General features: G+C 41.7%; 1 protein-coding gene across 6 annotated transcripts in view; it reads left to right on the top strand.

Moving 5' to 3' along the window:
• LOC136828655 (NK-tumor recognition protein-like) overlaps window positions 1-14,146 on the top strand; it is a 124,636-nt gene that overhangs the window by 63,765 nt on the left and 46,725 nt on the right. For all 6 annotated transcript variants that reach the window (XM_067086702.1, XM_067086701.1, XM_067086704.1 and 3 more), the window contains one exon: window positions 4,532-4,684. In XM_067086702.1, coding sequence (XP_066942803.1) covers window positions 4,532-4,684 — 153 coding nt within the window. The remainder of the gene's footprint in view (window positions 1-4,531; window positions 4,685-14,146) is intronic.

Raw genomic sequence — 14,146 nt, 5'->3', positions numbered from 1 at the left:
TTGGGTCTGCTAAATTAAGGCTTTGATGGAAGTCTAAGCACCTTGTTCAGGAACCAAGTAATTGGAAGTCTTTCAGGAGCGGGTCCTTGTAGAGCAAAAGACTGCAGAAGGGAAGTTACAACTTCTGTACAGTACTAGAGTCAATCCCGAATCCATAAAGCAAGGGTTCTGTTAATGCTGCCTTGTATGCCATGATTGTTGTAACCACATGGCGTTTGTCTTCAAAATGATATACAGGCAGTCCCTGGTTACTGGCGGGGGTTCCGTTCTGAGGGTAAGATGATAACCGAAAATCGGCGATTTTCCACTTTTTTTGACTAATTTCGGAGCTTATTGGCACCAAAAAGCGCCGATTTTCAGTTATCGGCGCCTCTGTCAGGTATGCATTGGCGCCAACACCCAATTATGAGCGCCGATAAGCAGAAATCGGAAATTTTTGGGGTTGAAAATTGCCGAATTTCATCGGTAGACAAACGCCGTAAAACTGGATTGCCATTAACCGGGCCCGCTGTTAACCGGGGACTGCCTGTATAAGAAAATTTAAAAGTTCCATAGAAATCTCAACTGGGCTGTCAGTATGGATATAATCTAACCATATCTTTCATACAGATTGGTATTGCCGGATAGTTGATGTCCGTAAGTTTTGCACTAGTTACCTAGCAATGTTGGGTGGGTAATCTTCATGGTAGATAATATTTTAAAAAATCAATACGCGAAGGTCTCGGCTTGGAAGGAGGATGCATAGATGACTTGCCCTCCTACTGTCTGGGATAGAACAGTGGACAGTAGTGGAGTTGATCTCTTCTTCTGTTGTTGAAGTAATAGGAACCAATGCCTGTTTGGCCAATTTCGGGCTATTAAGTAAACTGTTCCTTTGAAGGTTAGAGGTTTGCTCAAAACCTTTGAAATCTGGGACAATGGAAGAAAAAGATATATCGTCCTCCATTTGTTCCAGTCTTGTAGGAAGGCATCTCTTGCTGTTGCTTGACTATCCAAGTCCAGAAACACATGTACAGTAAACCCCCTATATTTGGGTTCTCACGGTTTGCGGACTCACCAGTTCGTGGGATTTTCTGTCTGGTCTATTGGCACGTATCACCCTATATGTTCTGGTACCATAGGCCCAGAGGATCTTTACCTGGTCGCTTTCTATCACTCCCTCAGGTTGGTGTTTGTACCACTTATTACTACAAGCTAGCTGGTGTTTCTTGCACAGGCTCCATTGGAGGGCTTTTGCTACTGAATCATGCCTCTTTTTGTACTGGTTCTGTGCAAGCGCTGGACATTCGCTTGCTATGTGGTTTATGGTCTTGTCTTTCATATTGCACTTCCTGCATATGGGTGAGATGTTATTTCCATCTATTGTTCTTTGGATATATCTGGTACTTAGGGCCTGATCTTGTGCTGCTGTTGGCATTCCTTCTGTGTCCTTGATTTCTCCCCTCTGTAGCCATTGCCATGTTTCATCGCAGGTCAGTTCTTGTGTCTGTCTCATGTACTGTCCGTGCAATGGCTTGTTGTGCCATTCCTCTGTTCTGTTTTTCATACTCCTGTCTCGGTATATTTCTGGGTCTTCGTCTACTTTTATCAGTCCTTCTTCCCATGCACTCCTTAGCCACTCGTCTTCACTGGTTTTCAGATATTGCCCCAGTGTTCTGCGTGCTCTCAATGTTGACGCATTCCTCTATGCTTAGTAGCCCTTTCCCCCCCTTTCTTTTGTGTTATGTATAGTCTGTCTGTATTTGCTCTTGGGTGTAGTGCTTTGTGTGTTGTCATGTTATGTATAGTCTGTCTGTATTTGCTCTTGGGTGTAGTGCTTTGTGTGTTGTCATGTGTTTTCTAGTTTTCTGGTCTATGCTGCAGAGTTCAGTCTTCGTCCACTCCACTACTGTGCTGTATCTGATTATTGGTACTGCCCATGTGTTTATGGCTTTCATCATGTTTCAGGCGTTGAGTTTTGACTTGAGTATCGCCTTAAGTCTCTGCATATATTCTCTCCTGATCGTGTCCCTCATCTCTTGGTGTTTTATATCCACTCCTTCTATTATTCCCAGGTATTTGTATCCTGTCTCATCTGTGTGTTTGATGCTATTCCTGTTTGGTAGCTTTATCCTTTCAGGCTACTATGAAGAGTAGTTGGGACAGTGAGTCGCCTTGAAAGATCCCTCTCCTGATGCTAACCTCTGCTAGTCTTATCCTAGAGCTTGTAAGTACTGTATTCCAGTTGCACATTGTATTTTTAAGGAAGCTGATGGTGTTTTCCTCTGCCCCATATATTTTCAGGCATTCTATTAGCCACATGTGCGGTATCATGTCAAGGGCTCTCTTGTAGTCAATCCATGCCAACCTTTGGTTCTCCTTCTCTTACTATTCTTCATTACCATTTTGTCTATTAGGAGCTGGTCTTTTGTGCCCCTACTAGTCCTTCTGCAGCCTTTCTGTTGGTGGGGGATGGTGTTTGTATCCTCTAGGTAGTTGTATAGCCTTTCACTGATGATACCTGTTAGTAACTTCCACATTATTGGTAGGCAGGTGATAGGCCTGTAGTTACTTGCTATATTTCCCTTGTTCTTGTCTTTCTTTACTAAGAATGTTCTCCTTGTGGTTATCCATTTGGACACATGGTGTTTGTGATACAGTGCTAGAGTTGTTCTACTATTCATGGGTGTAGGGCCTTGAAGTTTTTGAGCCAGTATCCATGGACTTCACCGGGACCTGGGGCTTTCCAGTTGGGCATTTTCTTTAGTTGGTGTCTGACTGTGTCCGTTGTGATCTCTGTGAGTCTTTGTTTTATTCTCCCCATTTCTTCTGCCCTGATTTCCTGGAGCCATGTTGCATGTTTGTTGTGTGATACCAGATTGCTCCATATGTTTTCCCAGAGTCTCTTACTTGGTTTGGCTTCAGGAATTTCCTGATGGTTGTCTTCCCCTCTTAGTTGGCTGTATAGTCTTTTCTTGTTGGTTCCAAAGAGTTTGTTCTGTTAGTATCCTTTATTCCTGTTCATGTACCATTGGATCTTATGTGCTTTGGCTTTAAGCCCCTGTTTTATATCTTCTATTGTGTTGTTTAGTCCTTCTTCTGTACTTTGTATTTCTCATTTAGTTCCTCTCTTGTTTTCTTGCCTACTTTTTACATCTCTTCAGTTTACTCAAACCAGATCTCATCGCCATGATTTGTTTTTCCAGGCGCCTTTTCCAAGGCAGATAATGTTTTGGTTTCTGTTGGGTTGGTTGTGGTGGTGGTCTTGGTGTTTGTATCCCCATGAGTTCTACTACTAGTCTTGCTCCTGTGTATGCCAGGTTATTTGTTTCTGTGATACTGGTGGTGTGGATTAGTCTCATTATTTCATTAACTTCACTTGTTTTTTCCCTTAGTTTCTTTTTGTCGTATTTTCTGTATCTGATTTCATCCAATGTCTGATCTTTTCCACCCAGTCCGACCTCTCTTATGTATTTGGTGTTTCTTCGTGTATCGTTGTTTGGTAGCTCATCGTTCCTGTCGTTTGCTGTGTCATCATCTCTTAGTTCTTCGTCTTGTCCCTCGTTGCTGGTTGTTATTTCTCTTTCCAGTTCCTCTCTTTCTGTTGTGGAGAGCCAGTTCTTATTCTTTATGTTCCTTACTTGGTCTGCCAGCTTCTGTTCTGTTTGAGGGGTGTTGTTCTCTCATTCCAGATGTTGACCAGTCTAATTTTGTATCCTCTTTCTGTCGGGTTGCTTCTGATGTAGCATCTCCATATTTCCTTATTTTTGTCTCTTGTCCATTTCTTCCTCTGGTTTGCCTCTGTAGCTCTGGTCTCGGGTTGCTGGTTACTGTCGTTGTGGTGGTCAGTTGCTGGATGACGACCTCCAAGTACCTGACTGTCCTCCCCATCGATTGGGTTGTATACCTGGCTACCGGACGAAGCTCCTCTGTTGCTAGAGGATCCTTTTAGTGTACGTCGTTGTCATTTATTCTTCATTTCTTTCCATCATTTCTGAGTTTTGCTATTTAACCCATAGCTGGACCCTACCCCATCGAGAACAGGTACTCATTTACAGCTGAGTAGACTGAGGAAATTATGGTAAAGATCCTTTCTTAAGGAATCAACGCCTAGGTGAGCGCTCACCCATCCAACGACTGACCAGCTCCAATGTTGTTTAGCCAGTCCATCAGTGAGCTAAATCACCACTATGCCACGGCGCCCATATTATTATTATTATTATTATTATTATTATTATTATTATTTTATTATTATTATTATTATTATTATTATTATTATCATTATTATTATTATTATTATTATTATTATTATTATATTATTATTATTATTATTATTCAAAAGATAAACCCCCATTCATGTGATTCATATGGAACAAGCCTACGGGTGCCATTGGCTTGAAATTCAAGCTTCCAAATAATATGGTGTTTATTTGAAAGAAGTTACTGTCCATTATAAATGAATGAAGTAATGGCCTTGTGTATATATAACAATAAATTTTAAAAGTTTTTGTACATTTGTGAACTACATGGTGTTTTCTTTTCTCTATTTTAGGTTCCAGAGCACCATTGGGTTCATGTAGCAATACATCGTCTCCCTGTCAAAGTGTAAGACCTATGGTTAGTGGTCATGTTCTTCAGCCGGCTATGGTTGCTATTCAAAAGTTAGATGATGTTTGGAAAGCAAGGCTAAAGGAACGTATTCAAGGTAACTGTGGTAATTTAGTTTCCATTTTGAGTGTCCTTATTTTATAATGATAATAGGATATCACCCTTCACAACTTTCACAATGTCTTTGGTGGGAGATACCAGAGATCAGCTACCTACATCAGATTTTCAGCTCTGAAAATTGTGTTGTTCAGCCAAAATAGCTATGACTTTTTCTTTTTGTACTTAAAAATGATTCTGATTGCTTAGAAGAAGCATGATATGTCTCCTTAGCCAGAGAATGGGAATGACCTGCTTGATTGAGCAAAGTAAGTTTAAAAGTCATTTTTTTTGTGAAGGATGAAGTATACCTAAGATTTGGTTTAAGTTTAATCTAAGCTACCATATATTTAAATCCTAAAATTCACCCTTAAAAATTGGGGGTCGTCTTAAACTACCATTCTAAAAATCAAACCTTGAATTTTAAGTGATGTTTATCGGTAGGCTAGCCTCAGCCTCAGTACGATAACCACTGACACATGAAAAAGATTCACATTATGAAATAGACTGATAATAAAGGTAACAAAACATTTTTACCTTATATATTATTGGAATATCTTCGCAATGAATAGTCTATTCAAGGAATAATTCCATATCAGTGAAGTCAACTTTTATCTATGTGAGCCCAGCTGAGAAAATGTAAGCATCAAGTTACAGTTGTGCTCACAGCAACCTTTATCTTTCGGTAACCTTTCAGAAATTTTAATGGTACAATATATATAAAATAGTGTAATTATGGTAGTAATAACATTTAGGATAACATAATATTAATTTTTCATTAAAAATTCATTATCATTTCATATTCATTTAGAACAATTCAGTGATACAAACAATAATTATGTACAATAATTATCGTATTGTTGTTAGGGGTTGTTTGTGATTGGCGATGAAACAAACAAAACAATGGTTTCCCTATTAGGCAACTTGTGTATGAAAAACATGATGTAGAGTCGGCTGTGTTACATCGTTTATTTTGAATTTCTAAGGATACAGAAAGTAAAACAGCATTTGTAATAACATCATCTTTACAAAACCCATTTTTCATAAGTTACCTGTTATTGCTAAAGCTAGTCTTACACAGATGGTTTTGTAATTTAGCAGTCATCTTATACTGCAGATATGAGACAAATTCATAAAAATTTTCATAATTTTTTACCTCGTCTTATCCAAAGTTCGTCTTATATATGGAAATATATGGTACATACAACTGTACTTCTAATGAAGTATGCAAGACTCTCTCTGCCTTAGTACCAAGTAGCTTTAATTTACAATAATATTCCTAATATCTACCTAGACAGATATTGGAGAAGGAAAAAGTAAAAGTGACTTATAGTAAAAATTAATAAAAGAAAGCCAGGGGGAGTCATAAAATTATAGTAGTGAAACATAGTTGTCATTCATTTAGGTTCTGCATGACTCCAGAAATTTGGTAGTGGAGATGGTCTGTATCTTCTGGTATGCTTAGTGTGTGTGTGCTGTGTTTTTTTTATTTTATGTAATTTTTTTGCCAACCAAGATGGTTATCTGGATGAGGCCCAGGCTAGTAGTTAACCACCACATGAACAGCAGTTGCTTTATTTGAGAGAGCCAGTGTGAGAAGAGACGAAAGAAATTACCCACGTGCATTTTCAAGGAGCCACATGGTTACAGTGGTCATTCATTACTGAGACGTCCAGCAAGAAGGTTTTATTAAGTAAATATAAATGAATGAGGGATTAGAAAAATTACAAGAACAATAAACTGTACAGACAGTGGAATTCAAACGTTGGGTGTAAATATACACAAGAAAAGAGGTTCCACTGAAAAGATGGGTCTGCTGCAAAAGAATTATGCTATACAGTTGGAGATGGATGACAAAAGCACCTAAGTTGATAGTAGGTCAGAAAATATGTGAATGTATTGCATTCTTGACAAATGTGCTAAGTTGCAAATTTACATTTGCTTTTCCAAATGTCTGAGAACTTCATGTCTGATGGTCACTAAAAGTTGAAAAATTTTCGGAGCCTTGATAATTTTATTTCCTGTCTGGCTGTTAGATTATTATCGTTGTTGGGTGTCCAAGAGAGAAAGAAGTCAAATAAACTTCCTTTTTTCCCAAGTTAGACACACACACACACACACACACACACACACACACACACACACACACACACACACACACACACACACACACACACACACACACACACACACACACACACACACACACACACACACACACACACACACACACACACACACACACACTCTCTCTCTCTCTCTCTCTCTCTCTCTCTCTCTCTCTCTCTCTCTCAAGATTTCAGCGCTGTTTCTGTTCTGACATGTGTCAGAACATGCCTACATTGTTAATACAATTCTCCACCCACTAGGATCTAGGGGAACCAGGCAGCAGGTAGACCTATGGCCCCCAAGATCCCTATCACTAGCTCACCGATTGGGTAAGAACTTGTCACCAGTAAAATCTTTCCAACCCATGAATGGGGTTTGAACTCAGGTCCACTCCAGACGTTAATACTTAACTACCATGACTCTCCCAATGGGGTCACTTGTCATCTTTGGGGAAGCTGGTCCCTTGAAGGGAGCTTCACCTCCCTTCCCTTTAATGGAGGTTGAAGAAGTTCAGGGCTCTGGTGAGAGACCCTCCTTTCTTTCCAATTCCTTTCTCGAAAAAAATAAGGAAAGTTCTGAGTTGGTGGTTAGATGACGGGAACCTAGCAGTAGGATTGAAACTTGGCACTCCTCCTCAGGAGATGCTTGTTTTCAGACGCATCCAATGAGGGATGGGGTGCACACTTGGATGAATTGTTAACAACAGGTATATGGGACCAGGACAACAGGCACTTCCACATCAACATCCTGGAATTGAAGCCAGTTTTTTTTGGCCCTTCAGGAGTTTCAGAGTTGAGTGATGGGGCACATGTCAACAAGCAAGAGGGACTGGTGTCCCTCCCGCTACATCAGTTGGCGGTGCAGGCGCATGGGTGGGCTGTACTAGCTCACTTGATAGGGCTGTCTGCCAGGTACATTCAGGGTACTTGGAATGCAGTGGCAGATAAGCTGTGTTGCCAGAATCAGATGATAGGGACAGAATGGTCCCTACACCCCAACATCGGGAAGCTTTTCGATATGGGGAGCTCCAAGCATAGACCTGTTCGCCAACCAGCACAGCAGGAAACTACCAGTACAGTATTCTGTTTGATAGTGCCAGACCTAGGGTCTGCAATGGAAGATGCCCTCCAGGACCCATAGGACACTGCAGGTGACCCTCGTTAAGCCAGACTAATAGGGGGCCCAGGATGTCTGTCTGTCAGCCAATAGTCCGGTGTTACCAGCTATGTCTATATATACACGTGTAAATACCTATAAATATACTGTATTTCATTATTTTTATAAAGAATATGAATAATAAACCAATGTAGAAACGTTTGAATTAAGGCTCATGGTAAAAGATGAAAAATGAAGAATAAAACACGATAAAAATGATAGAATTCAGCCTAGGCCGAGACATGAACGCATAATTGTTAAGTAAAAAGAAGTGGAGTCTCTAAAATGAAAAGTAAGATAGTAAAATTTAGATTAGAGGTACACAATCCTTTACCCGAAATCCTTGGGGCCAGATGTATTTCAGTTTTTGGAATTTTTCGGATTTTGGAACTCTGGGGTCAGGAACATAATCAAGCATCACTGTTGCAGCAAAAACATTTTTTTCCCTTTTTCATGTTTTTATCTTTACATTTATTTATTCATTATAGTTTATTATTATTTATATTAATATACTGTAAAATGACTGTGAGATAATCAAGATCATCAGTAATAAAATAGTGGGACAATTAAGACCATAAGTTCACTAACACATTTTGTTTTCAACAAAAACATTCCGTAAAACGCAAAAAATAAACGATCAAAATAATTGTTATTCATCTTGTGAATAAGTAAGGAGTTGTAAATCTCAGGACGGTCCGGGAATAAGATTCGAAAGTGATGACGCATCACCACAACAGACTTGTGCGATTTTTCATACCACTGAATTAAAGTTAAAATTATTATTGAATTCTTTTTTCTTTGTAAAGTTTACCTTTGTCATGTCTTTTCTTTCCTAAAAAACATACAAAGCATCGTACTGTAGGTACCAGTAAGGCAGTATATAGGTAAATCTGTTAATGCGCAGTGATTGCCTACGATACTTCCTACCCTTCCAGACAATAGTGTTTCTTAATGATAGTACATGCTGTGCGCAAGTTAAATTGGTTATAAATTAAAAGCATTTCAGTTAAGTACAGTATAAATACAGAACAGTATACAGTTCTATATATAAAATAAAAATGTAAATGAAAAGTTTTTATGTACCTTTGGTAAATAAAAAGGAAAACTGTATGCAACGAATGGAGGAACAGTAACTATCTTAAATTGTGGGTGAACAGTACGTATTTTAAATCGGCTGACCCTCTTCAGTGTCTGTCTTATCCGATATCCCAATCAACGGGGTCCAGCTGAATGAGGGTCGACTGTAGTAGCTTACGCTTGTTCTCCATTTTTCTTGATTCCTTGGAGTTGACCACCTTGAATTTCAGGTTGACTGGTGGCCCCCAGATGGCCACATGCCAAGCAGTATCCAGACCTGCACAACCTTCTGTGACAATCACACATCAAGAGGTAACACAAGGCTTTTCCCTCTGTACAGTGAAGGAGATGTCTGGACTATTATTGGAAATCCTCAGCAGCTGTATACCAGGGGAAATGGATTATCTTCTGTAGTTGGTGTCATCAAAAGAGTATCCCTTCAATCAGAGCAACTCTTCAGCAGGTAGTGGACTTTCTCATCTTTTTTTGCCAAGAGAAGCTTCTCTCTATCTCAGCCAGTAAGGGCTATAAGAGTAACCTTGGCCAAGTCCTTAAGCTGAAAGGAATAGATCTCTCTTCCTCATGGGAGATCTCCATGCTCCTGAGAAGCTTGAAACAGTCTTGTCCTCCCCTTGGTGGGACGTGACTCTCGTCCTTAGGAGTCTAGCTTGTTGCCCATACAAGCCTTTGAAAGTCATTAGACAGGGATGTGGCTCCCAAGACTGTTTTCCCACTTGCCTTGGCTTTGGCAAAGAGAGTAGGCGAGTTTCATGGCCTCTCTTTTAATGTTAAACACTCGAGATGGGGATCTGTATCATTTGAGAGTCCCCGGAGTTCATAGCAAAGACTCAGAACCTGTTGGTCCCTGATGCTAGGGATTCCATTAGTAGTGATCCACAAGAGATGCCACTGTGTACTGTTAGGGTGCTGTGATACTATCTTAAGGGAACTCAACATCTCGGGCCTGAGTGTCGACAAATCTTCATTAGTACTGGCTCGACGAAGAGAGAGGTGTCCAAGAACATGATCTCTTTCTGGCTGTGTGAGATGATCAAGCAGGTGTATAGTGTGGGCGAGAGCTCAAGAAGTCAGGGACAGCGCCCTGACTCTAGCATTCCAGAAGAACCTATAAGTAGAGTAGATGTTACGAGCTGGAGTGTGGCTTCGCTAGACCACATTCAGTATCTTTGGGACGTTGCCCACAAGTCATTGGACACTTTTTTCCTTGGGTCCTGTGGTGGCTACCTGAAAAGTTGTTAGTTCACCCAGCTCCTCTGAAGGGACAGGTTGCATCTCCTCTAAGGTATTCGGTGAGCAAGAGTGAGTGTGTGAGTGACTGGTCTCCTCCTACTTCTCTTCTGTATCTTGCTTAGGGCAGAGAGTCAGGTTGCAATGCTGTTATGTACTGGATGGACAAAGTTGGCTGGTGAGTTACTCAATAGGAATACTGTCCTTCACCTTTTAGTTTCAGATTGATTGGATGCAAGTTCCCCCTCTCTCTAGACAGGGAAGAGAGGGACAAGCAGTGAAACAAACTCACTTGGTTTAATAGCAAGATATATTGTCTCCAACTCTTACTGGTTCTTTCAGCCTTCACCAAATAATGAAAGCAAACTTATTACTTCACAGCGGGAAGTCTTGCTGATGTCATATTTCATATGTTGAACAAGCTAGAAGTTCAGGATACCTTCATCTACTCCTCCAGACTGGGAAGATACTTCCTAGGTGAGCCAAACCAGCCAGTCTGTTCAGAGGGTACCCAGATTCCTCCCACCAATGGTTAAGTCTTCAGTATAAAGAACGAAGGTTTGTATTTGTGTAGGAACAAATAGCAGATTTTTAAAGTAATTTGTATTTTCTGTAACATACAAATCTAAAGTTCTTTACATTAATGGCCTACCTTAGTAACCCCTCACTCTGGCACCAGGGCCAAAAGGCAAAGTGGAGTGCTTACCGAAAGGTGGGCGGGGCTTCCCCCTACCTGTTGATAATTAATGACCTTGTCTGAAAGTTAAATGGCCATTCCAGCCTATTTTGGCAAGCAAAATCTGTATGTACAGAACTTCAGGTGTGTATGTTAGGAAAAATACAAAATAGTTGGTAATTTTATATAGTGACTTACCAAGCAATTACATAGCTACTAGCTTTCCACATGGCTGTCTTAAGAATTCAGATTTTCGCGGTGGCGCTACCATCGCTACTGTAGGTGACAGGGTCCCGCCCACTTTCGGGACCGTTAGGTACAACTTGGCAAAGAGCTTCAATTCGTTTTCTGCCGGCTCCTGACTAACATCGGTGGTTTTGTGCAGTCTCATCATAATTTTTGGATATATTTGTCCAGCTCTTTGGTGAAGTATTCAGGTTTTCCTTGTTTTTGGCATGTGCCAAATATTTTTCTTAGCTATTTAGCAATTTTGTTAGCCGTGGTTAACTGTATTCAGATTAGTCTGGATGTGTTGTAGAATGAGGGTACTTGAGTTCTCTGTAGAACGAGGTTAGTTGAGTTCTCTTTTCATTCTCACACTAAATGTGTGAAATGTAGGGGGACAAGACAGTAATATACATATCTTACTCGTACAGAATGTCAGGTTTGGGATGAGCAAAGTGACTTTGATATCGCATTTAGCGAGTTTGGATAGGAATAGAAATAGGAAGGTGACCTTTAGAGCTGAGAATAAGGCTAGTGTAGCCCCTGTTCCATCTCCTCCTGTGTTAGGAGATAGTGCTATTTCTTTTCCTCAAATTCCTGCTTTGTCTCCAATCCTTAGCCCTCCTACTTCGTTACCACACACTCCTTTACCATGTTCCCGTGTTTCCAATCTCAACAACATTGCCAGTCTCGAATCTAGGTTCAAAAAGAAGTTTGAATTTTTAGCCAGCATGAGGTTCAAAAAGAAATTTGAATTTTTAGCCAGCATGGTTATGGAATTGGGTGTACCATTTAAAGCCTTTCTGGAAAGGGCTTCCAGTGTTCCCAGTGTCAGTAGTGCAGTGCAAAGTGACAGTGTTGTGCATAATGAGGAGGAGGCTACCTGTCCCACCAGTGCTCCTAGATGAAGGTCCCTGTCCCATTACCCTGCACCAGGGAGAAGACACTGGAGGTCCAAGGGAGGCTGGTGGGGTTTGCCCACAGGTAGTTGCCCCTCCTCCGAGCCTGTTGTCCATTCCCAGGCTGCAGCTGAGCCCGCTGGAAAGGTGTCTCAGTTAGTGCTGATCGTCTGTCATCAGACTCGGGTGACTTGTTGCCCGACAGGACATGCCAACGGTGCCGAATTGTCACCTCTAGGCCTTTGAAGAGGCATTCCGCCTTTGCGTACAGTACTCCTCCTCCTGTTGAGAGGTATAAGGAGACAAGTGCCAGTCCGCAACCTGTGTGCAGCTTCACTGTTCCACCTTCAGACAGCCAGAAGTCTGTTAAGGTTTTCAAGCGACCAGTACTTGTGCCTAGAAGCTCAGATCTTCCTCGTAAGCGTCCATCGCCCTCGTCTCTTCGGTCTCATGCTTCCGAGCGCCCATCTCCTTTCAGTCGTGTGTCACTCACTTCGGTGCCACACTCAGCTTTTTCAACCCACACAGCGCCAACTTCAGTCCTTCCAGCACCAGCTGCTGAGCGCCTGGCGCCAACCTTGCCGCTTCCTTACCCGTCTTCACGGGAGGATTCTTCCTTGCCCCCACTTTGTCATCAGCTGGAGGATATTATGGGTTTTTTGAAGGAAAGATCTTCTTCTTCAAAGAGCAAGGATCCGTCTTTGTCTCTGATTCCGTTGGATGAGGAGGAATCAGAGCACGATTCCATCCCTTCGTCGGCTTACTCCAGTTTGCTAAAGTTCTTCCTGTCAAACTTTCCTTACTTTTTTGAGCCTGGTTCTTCTGCTTCACCTGTGTCTACCTTTCTCATGAGAAAACACTATTCGGACACGCTTGTCTCCCTAAGTCAGTTCATTCCTCCTCTTCGAAGAAATTCCTTCGAGAGGTGGATAAGTGGTTGACCCACAAGAGGTAAAGCTACCTTTCCCTTCCCTCCCTCTAAGCTTCTGAAGAAGAAATACTGCTTCTATGCCACCAGAGAGGTGCCTTCATTGGGAGTCTCTACCTTCTCCCAAGGGGACTTCTCCAGTCTGGTTGATGCTATGCGCTGAGCTGCTTTCGCCTTGGCCAAGATTATGTTTTCCTCTCGTTCTTGTCCATCTCATCAAGAACTTTTTTAAAGTTTTGGAGATCTTCAGTTTTGTGGACTGGACTGTGGGAGCTGTGGCAAGAAAAAATTGAAGACTGTCCAGACACTGCTGAAGATTCCCTTCTGACGGGCTTTTTTATCGTGCGGCGATAAAGCCATCAGGGATGGTTCCGCTGAATTTGCTTCTCTTTTCTCGATGGGCATTCTCAAGAAACGGAAGTTGTGGTGTTCATTTGCCACAAAGGGAATAACTACCACACAGAAATCAGCGCTCTTGTTTTCTCCCTTAAGCAAGACCCATCTCTTCCTTCAGGAGACAGTTAAGGAAGTGTTATCATCCCTGCAGAAGAAATCCACTACGGATCTTTTAGCTCAGTCTGCCAAGCACCCGAAGGAAGCTCCCGCTGTTTCCAAGTATTTCTTTCCATTGCAACTGCAGCCCTCTCGTGGAGCAACATCAAGACATCAACCCAGACTTCGAGCTAACCTGTGTCCTCCCTCGAGGTCCATCAAGAAGTTTACTTTTAAGCCCGCCACTAAGAAATGAAGCTTTTATCCTTCATGCACCCGTTGGAGGCGAACTCTAAAGGTTGAGTCTTGCCTACTGATTGTTCTGGAGTTCCTCTCTCTCTCTCTCTCTTGGTATGCCCAGCAGTCCAGTGGGTGAGTCTCCTAGGCTTGTTGGCCTCAGTAGAACAATTTTTGAAGTTGGACAGGCTTCACATGAGGCCTCTACCATTTTACTTGAAAGCAAGCTGGTGCAGAAAGACCCAGCCAGGCTTCTTTGTCTTCCCCATCTCATCATAGGTCAAGGAGGATCTTTGATGGTGTTTGTCAGAAGAAAAGCTTCAAGTAGGACCATCTCTTCTGCCGCTGTACCCCAGCCTAGAGTTTTATTCCGATGCCTCTGTTCTAGGTTTGGGAGCCCTTTTAGGGAGCCAAAGG

This window comes from Macrobrachium rosenbergii, chromosome 43 (genome assembly GCF_040412425.1).
Source record: "Macrobrachium rosenbergii isolate ZJJX-2024 chromosome 43, ASM4041242v1, whole genome shotgun sequence".
NCBI lineage: Eukaryota > Metazoa > Arthropoda > Malacostraca > Decapoda > Palaemonidae > Macrobrachium > Macrobrachium rosenbergii.
The sequence above is the reverse complement of the archived record's forward strand: the minus strand, read 5'-3'. Positions and strand labels throughout refer to the sequence as shown.